Consider the following 10,843-nt stretch of genomic DNA (forward strand, 5'->3'; position numbering starts at 1 on the left):
ACAAGGGAAGAGAACTTTTCAAAGACTTGTGCAATTTCAGACTACATTTGCAATTACGACCTTTACTCAAAACAAATGAAGCCTCCTGTTCTTCTGATGGTTTGCCATCTCCCTCAGTTACCTCATGGAGATTTGTGTGTGCTTATTTTAACAACGAGGGGCATAAAGAGCTGAAACATTAAACCTTGACAGAGGCATGGAAATATTTATGTAAAAAAGTAAAGAGGGAGGGAGGCAGGAAGGCATTCAGGTAGAAGGCAGGAAGAAAGGTAGGGAGGAAGGACCTGGTTTTTGGAGGTTTTTTTTCCCATGAATTTACATTGAACTGCCAACACGTAAGTGGCTAAACACTGTCAGGAAATAAACTGCTGCTATGCCTCTCATGGTGCCCCTCTAATCCCCTGTGATGAGGATATTTTTTTTTCCATTTCTGCATCTAAATAGCAGAAATAATGCACTCACATTTTGAACCAGTTTGCTACAGAAAGGACTTGCATTTCCCTCTATGTTTCTCTCAGTCTTCAGCTCTAGTAAGCTGAAAGTGGTAAGACACTCCCTCTTGACTTGGTGTTTATCAGCACTGATGGGTGGATGAGCCATTGGAGAATGACAAGACTGCTAAAGTTTGGAGCAGTAGAACTTTGAAATTAAAGCCATAGAAACTCAAGTTTTTTGTTTCACATATTTCTGTTACAACATTTCCCTCTCCCTTTCAGCTAATTCAGATCTTTCCTTTTTAAAACACGTCTGGAACTTTAAGAGACATCTTGGATATACCACAGGAACTGGAAAGTCCTCTGTCTTTTAAAAAGTTACAGGAAGTATGAAAAAGTTATAGTATGTTTTCCTTTTGCTGTAGTTTGTTTTCCTGTCCAAAAGACATTTACCACAAAAGAAGACAGCCTTGGGCTTGTTAAGGGCCATTTTGTTTGCCCTGAGCAACTCATGCTTTTAACAATTCAGACTGAAAGAAATACAGGATTTCAATAAACCCGTAAGTAAGTAAATAAATAAATAATTCACCCATCTGAAGCCAGGATCTAAACATTAGGAGACCTTATTACTTCCACTATTTCCTTTCATTTCTGGCTCTGTTGATACAGTGCAGAATGTGAACAACACACTAGCAAACTTCAAACAGGGACTGAGATTATATCCAACAAAGCTGGAAGGGGAAATTTGACACTCACACAGTATATTCATATGCAAAAAAATTAATATATTTATTTTATGTGACACTGAATTTATTATAAGTTGCATATAATTTCCTGTCTCATTTCTTGAGCACTCTTGGAATTTATTTCAGGATGTCTTACATTATCATACAACCCTTCCCTCTATTCTGACGCTCTCTCTGCTAGATGTCCTCTGTGAGAAGTCTCTGAAAACCAGAAATTTTAAAGGTTGAAGCTTTGGAAGAGATTTCATAAAGGTGGTGAAGACTAAAGTGGAAACAATGGTAAAGTTAATGTACAGTAGAATCAATTAACATACCACTTCTTTCTCTGCATAGCTAGAAAACTGCCCCCATAAGCAGTCACCAAAAAGCCTACAGGTGGCAAAACTTTCAAGACTTTTACATATGCTGGCTTTGTAAGAAAATGAAATCTCACAAATACACTGTTTTCCCTCCCCAACCAATTTGACCCAACTGTAGCTACTTTTATAAGAAGTTTGTGAAAGCTCAGTTGCTACAGAAAAAAAGGTGGTCATACATGGAATAAACAGGGCACTTAAAAGGTACTCAGACATATGATGAAATGATTTGCATTCCCTGAGATAGAAGGACATTTAAATGATCATATTTTACCAAGCTCTGACTATTATTGATCTGTGTTCAACACTATGTAAGGTTAAGGACCTAAGAGAAGATCTTCTCACTTCATGTAATGTGCATCTCTTGCTTACTTCCCCCATTTTGCCTAAACATATGTCTAAGAGTTAGAATATGTTGTAACTCCTTGAGCATGCAAAAACTTGTCAGCCATCCATTAAGACAAGCCTGCTGTCCATCTAGTGGTACAAAAAAAATGGAGAAGCCAACAGTAAAAACTAGCCATTCTTGTAGTTCTTCTGTACTACAAGAATTAGGAAGAAGTTATGGTTCATACCCTAGTACAATACTCTGATGAAACAAACACTTCATGCCAATTTTTGGATTAGTTGTTGTCCACTGGATGACAACAACTTATTTTAGAACTGTCCTTCGCTTCGGCTGAGACAAATAATTTATTCTTCTTTTTCCTGCTCCCCATCATGATATTATGGCACCTGGTAGTTGATACGTTTTCACCTTTTTTTTTTTTAGTACCTTTAGTTTTTTAATTGTTTCCATATGGATGGTCTTACCATTCTTTTTCCTTCCTCAGACTGCAATTTCCCATTTTTTCCCATGTAATTGTTTCCCATACAATTCTGAGTTTTCTTACAAGGTTAAGAAAATATCTAAAGAAAAGCAGTAGAAGCAACACTGCTGTATGCAGATTTGACACAGAATACAACAATTCTGTCAATACAGCAGAAACCATGAGGTTTTGTTTAGACACCTTGTGACACAGTTATAAGGAATTAAGATTTTATTTGCTTCAGTGAAAATTTATTCATGCATAGATTGAAAGCTATCTTCTGAAAAACTCTTTGTCCAGTCATGCGGCCTTCTCAGACTTTACACTGACTCATAAACCTTCTGAGCATTAAAGGTTGTCCAGCTGACAGATCTATGACTACAGGTGACCACATTCCCATCTTCAGATTCTCCACCGTGTTCTATGTCATACCTTTTTTTATTATTCTTTTGCAGTCCTATGAATCTAGCAAAGCAATGAAAACACTACTTCAAACTTTAGTGACACTGGTGAAGCAGACCAGCAGCTGAATAGCCTACATTAAATGCTGACTTCCTTTCATTAAAATCCAAAACCAAAAAACTTTCTTCACACAACTTTAGTTTAGCTCATGTAAGCTTCTGCACTTGGTAGAAAAAGAAATAAATTTATACTTCAAGAATCTGAAGGAAAGGGTTAGTAAAATATGTCCAAATACAGAATTCTAGAGTAATGTAGGAAAAAATTATAATCATACATACTTAGTAGCATCTAGTCCTTCCTATGAGAAATTTTGTTTTATCGACATGAGATATCTGAAGTATGGCAGCATGGGTCACAAATCACAATGGTGAGATATTTTTACTTTGTAACATGAATAAACCTCAGCTTTGTATAGCTGAACTCTTCAGTTCATCCTTGTCCAACTGATGTGAGCTAGACTGTATGTATACATGATCCTGCACGAAAATATATTTGTGTTCTTTGGATCTAATACTGGAAAAAAACCCCTTTAATATACCTACAACTGTAGAGACAGATGAGCAGACACAGCAGTCGGCAGACATATCTACACATGAAAGGAAAAGCCATCAAGCTTTATACATTCAGATGTAAACAAGAAACATATTCATTTCACTGGCTAATTGCACTTGTGGTCATCCCAGAGAGAGACAGTTAGATAACAGGGGAATGTAATGCCAAAGAGCCTGGAAGGAATGGACTATTGTATTTGACTATTTTCCATGTACAAATTAGCACATCAAAAGAAAGAAGTCCTGCAGAAAAACACACGTACTTTTATTACAGTCCCTAGTATTAATTCTGTAAGTATCACAACAGCAACAAAGGGAGCTAAAAAAGCTGCTGAAAAGATGCAAATAACAAATGCAAGTGTGTTTAAATGCCCTTCTGACATGACGTGATTTTACTTCTAGTTTGGGTGAGCTCACGGCTGGTTATGGTTTTGGCCACATTCCTTTGAGTTAAGACAACTGAGATTTACTTGTGCTAGGCTTTCATTTTTAAACTAACAGAAAGGAAAATTTCTGCAAAGAATGCCTGATTTCTTTTGTTGCTGTTAAAAATAGTATTTCCTTAGCATGCATAAGCTCATGGAGCAATTGTCCAAAATAAAAGTCTACAAATATCTGATCTTTCTCTGGAAAGAGAAACTACCTTTTCACACTACTTTTTCAAGAGAAGTTCCTTAGCGTTACAGTGCAGATGCTCAAGAGTAGCCATGAAAATAGCCATCCACATAAATGCTAGAGAAACTGTTTCTTTGAGTATGGAGCAAGTTTTAGGACAGTTAACAAAATACATTAGGGACCCCCAGTGACCTTACTCAAGCACCATTCAACTGAAAATGAATACAGTTTCTTCCGAAGAAGGTTAAAAACCGCAATGTAGTAGTGAGCTGCACTTACCGCTACAGCACTCCAGACAGCTGCTAGCGAGAGAAAGAGGAGGGTTTTTTGCTGTTGTTGCCTGTGGCCTCGTGACAGCCTGTGAGGCTGCTATGGCTCAGTAGCCTTAACATCACATGAACATAGGCTGTACATGTGCCCAGGCTGTGCAACCTCCTTCCTGAGGCAAGGATACTGAATGAAGAATTTAGGTGCTATGCTCTACTGTGTCTTACTGAAAATGTAGAAATGTGATAAATTATTCTAAGACTGATCCTGTAAGCATTTATTGAGTAACCTTAGTGTTTAAAACTGTGAACTTTTCCTGATGTTATTAGAGTGCCACACGACAAGAAGCTGCTGGTGTTGGTTATTGTGAGAAAGATAGGGCCTTTAGAAGAGATACAGGGTGATACACATAAATCCAAATGTTGACTTTCATAGATTTCAAACCCATTCTGTCTACTTGGCTAAAGGCTAACATCGAGGATGCTAACAGCCATGTCACAACCTGATTTACTGACTTATTTTTTTTTTTTCTCAAAAAACATCTATGAGCTTTCTACCATGTCTCTGGTGAACTCATGCTGCAATAAACTACAGTAGGGATGAGTATACCAAGGTATCCCTATCTCTAGCCAAGCTGGAAGTCAAATAATGGAATGTTTACCTAATCTCCTGCTGAAAGCAAGTGAGAGATTTTCCTGACTATGGAAGAACAAAAAGAATGGACTGATTCAATAAAGAAAGTTAAGCCTGCTTCACATCACTATTCTTAAGGTACAAAGTGATTTGGTGGGAGGTGGGGGGAAATCTCTTGAGGCAGGGTAAGTCATACAAATAAAAAATACTATAATGTAGAATATAATGCATAATAGTTGGCAGCAGAATGCACTATTTATTGTCATTAATAAGAGACTGAGAACCTAATTCACAAGCAGCAGAGTGATGTACAAATATTATGAGTATGAGCTTAACATGACACCAAATCCTACAGACTTTACACACTCTTGTTGAGTCATATCTCCTGGTGATCTTCCTTAAATTAGTACTGCAGGATTGTCTCAGTCATGACTGACTTACTACAGTCATCAGGTCATAAACGTCTCATTTTCATAAATGAAAGAGAATCTATGCTGACTATATGCTGTTTTATGTGAATTCAGTATTATAAATGGAAAATAGACCTTTAAACAAAGTAAGACTTTTAGATCAGTTCAGACAGCATTCTTATTTCTTGTACTCAATGTGACTCTGTATCAAAAAAGCTGTTCATTTTTTTTAAATACCATCATTTAAATAAGCATTTTGAACAGGGTTATCCTGATGTTTAGGTCTCCATGTGGCAACTAAAAATTGTGTTAAGATTAATTTACTGTGATTAGTATAGCTTGGTTGACAGAGATAAATAAGAAGATGGAAGCTGCTATAAAATTAATGCGTTTCTAAATAATTTTTTGCTATTTTGCTACATTAAATCAAATTCTAAGAAAAGGGCATACGTACACCAATATGACTCTGGTATCAAACATATATGTATATTAATATCCTTTCTGCAGATTTCCTAATTGCCAACATACCACTCATAAAATTAAGTATGAGTCAAAATGAAATATATAATGTCAATTAAACAGCACAGGTACCTCTTTCAGCTGTAAGCATCCTATCAGGATAAACAAGGGAGGTATGCAAGAAAGTAATATAGCAATGATCAAGTTTACTGCCCTGAAGTATACCAGATATCACAGAATGTATCTTTCAAGGGTTAGTATAAACTTGACTCTGTAATGAGTTACAGAAGTAATGAGAGCTCTTTTAAGCTGGTTTCAGGAAAAAGTTCAGTACATGCTGTACCGCTTTTCTCTGCATGTGCAAAACCAAAATATTTTTATTTTCTTTTTTATAAGGAAGAAAATTCCAGGAACACTACAGCGTGATACAGTTTGATTTAAAGAGCAGAGAAACAGCTCCTCTCTAAATCCCTAACAGTTAAATCACCATTCATAGATCATTGCTCTCTAAGTTTAGAAAGCCGATGCCAACATCAGCTTCTTGATTCTACCTTGAGCAACCCACAATATCAAGGCTCCAAGTCTGCAGTGTTGCAGAGAGGATAAGACTTCCATGACTTCTTCAAAACAAACGCTCTCCAGCTGCGATCATCTAAAGAAATTAAAAACATACCCACCCGCATATATGCACACAGATACAGTATCAGCTACAGGCGGTCCATATTTTAGGAAAGAAAGGGCATTTACCAGGATGAGGGAAACTAGGAGCAGGGTGCCAGCGGCTGTCCAGCGGCAGCACTCCATTGTCGGGTCGGTGCCGGACCTGGGGTCGGACACGCGCAAACTGCGAGGAGCTCGGCGGGCTGCTGTCACCTCCAGCGCTGGCGCAAAGCCTCAGCCCCGCTGCTCCGCCTCCATCAGCCCCGCTCACGTTTCCCGACCCAGGCGTGGGTGGGTGGGTTGGCGTCAGCCGCAGGGAAGCTCTCCCTGAGCCGGCGTTGAGCCAATCCCCCTCCTGCTATTCCGACGTGCAGCACGACAAAGCCAAGAGGTCTGGGGAAAGCGTAGCAGCTAAAGACAGAGGGGAAGGAAAAAGAGAGCGGGAGAGGAGGAGTAATAGGAGGAGAGAAGCAGAATGGCAGAGCTGAACGGAGTGCTCTGGCTGCAGCTCCCGGAGCTCTGCTTCACCACTTGCCGTGAGCTGTTCACGCTTATTTCTAGGTCAGTAGCTCTCCTGAGCGTGCATTGTTCCAGACAGGAGGGAAACTTAATCTGTGTCAATGCATAACGTATGCCGTAAAAAGCGCCAGTCGGAAAACGCTTATATTCCCCAGAGAGAACGCATGGTTTGCTAAAGTCTTGTATTCTTCGCAGAAAAGTGCTCTCTTTTACACCATTCGCTCAGGAATAAAGGGATCTGACTCTACTTTAAAATTGTAAAGCAAAAATGTTTTTAACATTTTTAACTGTCACATGAATGACAGTCTTTCTGTAACTACATTTTTCTTCTTTGGGAAATTTAAAACCTAACTTATTCTGCATTAGAAGGAAAGTGAGGTTAGTGGAGGAAGAATTTTGTACAGAAAGGTAAAGACTCACACACCTCAGGAAAGGTGGAACTGTGCCTTTTAAGTGTTCTTTTGACAGAAAGGCGTTTCAAATAACTGCTCTCACTCTGGAGTTCATTTAGTTTGCCTGCCTATGCTCCTGTATTGCCTGAATTCTCTAGCTTTTTTAAAAACTTTTTTTTTACTGTCTGTTTATTTTATTTTCTGAAGAAGAAATTGCAAACTGGATCCAAAAACTTTCTAAAAGTAGGCATTCTCCCATATGGGGCTGAGCTGGATACCTTGCAGTGGCAACATTTTGGTGCTGCAGGGCACATCACATCCAGTGGTCACGTAGAAAGCCCAATAAAGTTGTGATTCTGGTATGTCAGCAAGCTGTGACAGTGGAGAAAAGTAAGGTACATGTGTGTTAGGGGTGGAGAATAGTATGCTAGTCATGAGTCTTAAAAGTGACTGAACTCAAAAACCAGCAAAGAGAAAGGAAACTCTGCCAAGGACTGGGACTGGGGACAGAAAGGGAAAAGGAGCAAGGGTAGACCACAGATCATTTAAGGGAACTGCACATCAGTAGAAATTAAAACCAGCCTGGAGGAAGAGCTGGATGAACAGAAGGAGAGTGATACCAACGTTGTGAAAGAAAAGGAACTGGGTGGAAAAATAAAAAAGTCACAGATGTTGAAAAGTCAGATAGGAAGATAGAAGAGCCTGGCTTTGTGTAACAGGAACAGAAACAAAAACACTGAAGACATCTGAAGGCCAAAATAGAAAAGATATCAACTAGATGGAGGTGAGCTTTATTAAATGAAGCTGAAGAAGAAATTTAAAATAAGAAATGAAAGTAATTAGGAACAGTGGGAGAAACAGATGTCAGCCTTTGCTGCCCAGCAGTCGTTTGGTACCTTTGGACTTGGCAGGCAAGGAAGCAGGGCCAGAAACACTGAAAAGGCTCAGTAGGAAGAGGCTATGATGAAAAATGTACTAGCTGGGCTGAACACAGCAGGGATGAGAAAAGGTCTGAAACAGGTTCTAAGATTCCTCTAGTACATATTTATGTATCTCTACAGCAACTTCAGTGACTTCTTCATGGAGGAAAGGAGAGGGATGGACCACTTTGCACCATCAGAAGTGAGGAAGTGACCATAGGATGACACCAACGGAGAAATTATTATTTCTCCTATTGCCCTTGAAAAGTCAGGAAACTAAACATATAAACCTACTAAAAATATAGTGTATCTTTTACAAATAGCACCATTATCCCCACAAAGTAAAGACCTAATCTTTTGCTTCACCAACAGTATCAACACAGGCGCCAAGAGCTGCACAAAAGGATTTTGTCTATACATCTCCTAGCTACTGTGGTATGTTTTCCACCATACTGTTTTCCTTTCCTACAAGACTAATGTCATTGGAGAAGTACTTACAGTAGTTTCTGGAATTCCTTTAAAGGAAATTCTTAAAGGAATTTCAGCAAGAAATTTGGAATATTGAATAAATGCAAACAGCAAGATTTGTAATATTGAATAGATGAATCATCAATAGATGACCTACATTAGATTTAAGAAAAAAACTGTTGCAATTATGATTACATGACTTACAATGGATAGAACAACTGACAAAGATGCTTTCATAACCATGTGTTTGAGGTTTTTTGCTGTGTAGTTTGTTTTTTTATTTCTCTTAGTCTGACTTTCAACTGGAGATGTTGCACTAACATTGCATAAACCCATTTCTGAATTCTTCATTTTGAGTATTTCTTGTTCAACTTTGGAAAATGTGCCTTTTTTAGAAGGAAGTATTCTTCTTATCAGTACAGAAGTCTCAATAGACAACTGTATCATCTAAGATGGAGTAATATTTTTAGAAATATATTTGTATTCAATGTATTCTGTCAGTGTTCTGATCGTGGAACTCCATTGCAGCTGATGGGAATGTTGCATGAAGAATGACATGGGAGACAGGAGTTTATTATACAACAAAAACATAGAATCATTAGGTTGGATAAAATCTTTAAGATCACCAACTCCAAGTGTTACTTTAACACTGCCAAGTCCACCAATAAACCATGCCCCTAAGCACCACATCTACACGTCTCTTAAACACTTCCAGGGATTGTGCCTCAACCACTTCCCTGGAGAGCCTGACAACCACCTCAGTTCCCAATACCTAAACATCTGCTGTTCCAGCTTGAGGTTGTTTCTTCTTCTCCTACCACTTATTTCTTGGGAGAACTGACCAACCACCCACTCAAAATTTTAGAGAGTGATAAGACTCTCCTTAGTCTCCTTTTCTCCAGGCTAAAGAACTGAAGCTCCCTCAGCCACTCTTCACAGGACTTGTGCTCCAGACTCTTCACCAACTCCCTTGCTCTTTTTTAGATGTGCTCCAGAACTTCAACTTCATTCTTGTAGTGAGTTGAATGTCTTACAGTAAGGCCACAAAATTATGTGGTCTGCAATGTTCAGACATGTCAAAAAGGTGACAGCTTTAAAGAGCTTTATTTATTCAAGTGTTTAATCACTGGCACAGCCGCACAAAATTCATACTATTATTCACAATAGTATATGTGTATATATATATATATATATGTAATAGAATATGTAGAAATTCACCAAGACTGATGCTTTGTTGCACATTAAAAATTTAAACCAGATTCTAAAATGCTGCTTGAATTTTGTTTTCACAATGAACTCATGCAAACCGTGTAATTTTTTCATGAAACCACATAAATATCATTCTTCCAACAGTTTGGCTTTCAGTTTTCTGTGCATAGTTGAACCTAGAAATCAAAGTGAAATTTGGGGAATAGAAACTCACATGAATCAAGTCCAAGGGAAAAGTCTACTCAAATTCTTGCATATATATTTAATGAGCAGTCATGCCCAATATCTGCCAATTTCCACAGAGCAGTATTGCATCTACCTACAGGCTCATTTGAATTACTTCTAACTAAAAAACAAAAACAAAAACAAGAACAAAAACAAGAACAAAAACAAGCAAAAAAAACCCCCCAAAACATAGAAAGGAGTGTAGATTTACTGAAAATTACCTTAAGTCATCAAATACCTGAAAATGTTCTGGAGCTAAACATTTCAATTTCCTGTTGTTTAGGTCCAGAACTTTATTATACTGCATATATTCATTTTTATGGAGTTAATTTATTTGTCTTGTTGAAATTTCAGTCTCTATATCGAACACTAGTTTGGGAGTATAGAGTGAGGTATTTCTTCTTTGGATGCATCTATATACAAAAAAAAGCCTACACTACAAAGGAAAATATGCTCTAAACAAAGTAACATTGCCTGAAGAGTGCAAAAACTCACTCTCCATTCACGTCTAGATTTTCTCTGTCATATACCCCAAGTGAACAGAAGAATTCAGAGCAATAAAAGACTGCTATCTACAGCAGAAGTAACAGCTGAAATTTAAGGCATATGTTAGCCAATGTGAATGGTACCTGATGTGCCCCAATAAGACAGAGGTTGTTTTTTAACAAAATCCTAATGCTACAGATGAACTCCTGAGACACTCAAAAT

General features: G+C 38.1%; 1 protein-coding gene across 1 annotated transcript in view; it reads right to left on the reverse strand.

Annotated features, from left to right (window-relative positions):
* The window catches only part of ADAMTSL1 (ADAMTS like 1), a 193,883-nt gene extending 183,246 nt beyond the window's left edge, over window positions 1-10,637 (reverse strand). Inside the window, exons 1-3 of the mRNA XM_066339569.1 lie at window positions 10,631-10,637; window positions 10,234-10,256; window positions 6,490-6,760 (exon numbers count right to left, since the gene is read on the reverse strand). Of these exons, the coding sequence (XP_066195666.1) occupies window positions 6,490-6,760; window positions 10,234-10,256; window positions 10,631-10,637 (301 nt within the window). The remainder of the gene's footprint in view (window positions 1-6,489; window positions 6,761-10,233; window positions 10,257-10,630) is intronic.
* Between the last annotated feature and the right edge of the window lie 206 nt (window positions 10,638-10,843).

The sequence above is a fragment of the Sylvia atricapilla genome, chromosome Z (genome assembly GCF_009819655.1).
Source record: "Sylvia atricapilla isolate bSylAtr1 chromosome Z, bSylAtr1.pri, whole genome shotgun sequence".
Classification (NCBI taxonomy): Eukaryota; Metazoa; Chordata; class Aves; order Passeriformes; family Sylviidae; genus Sylvia; species Sylvia atricapilla.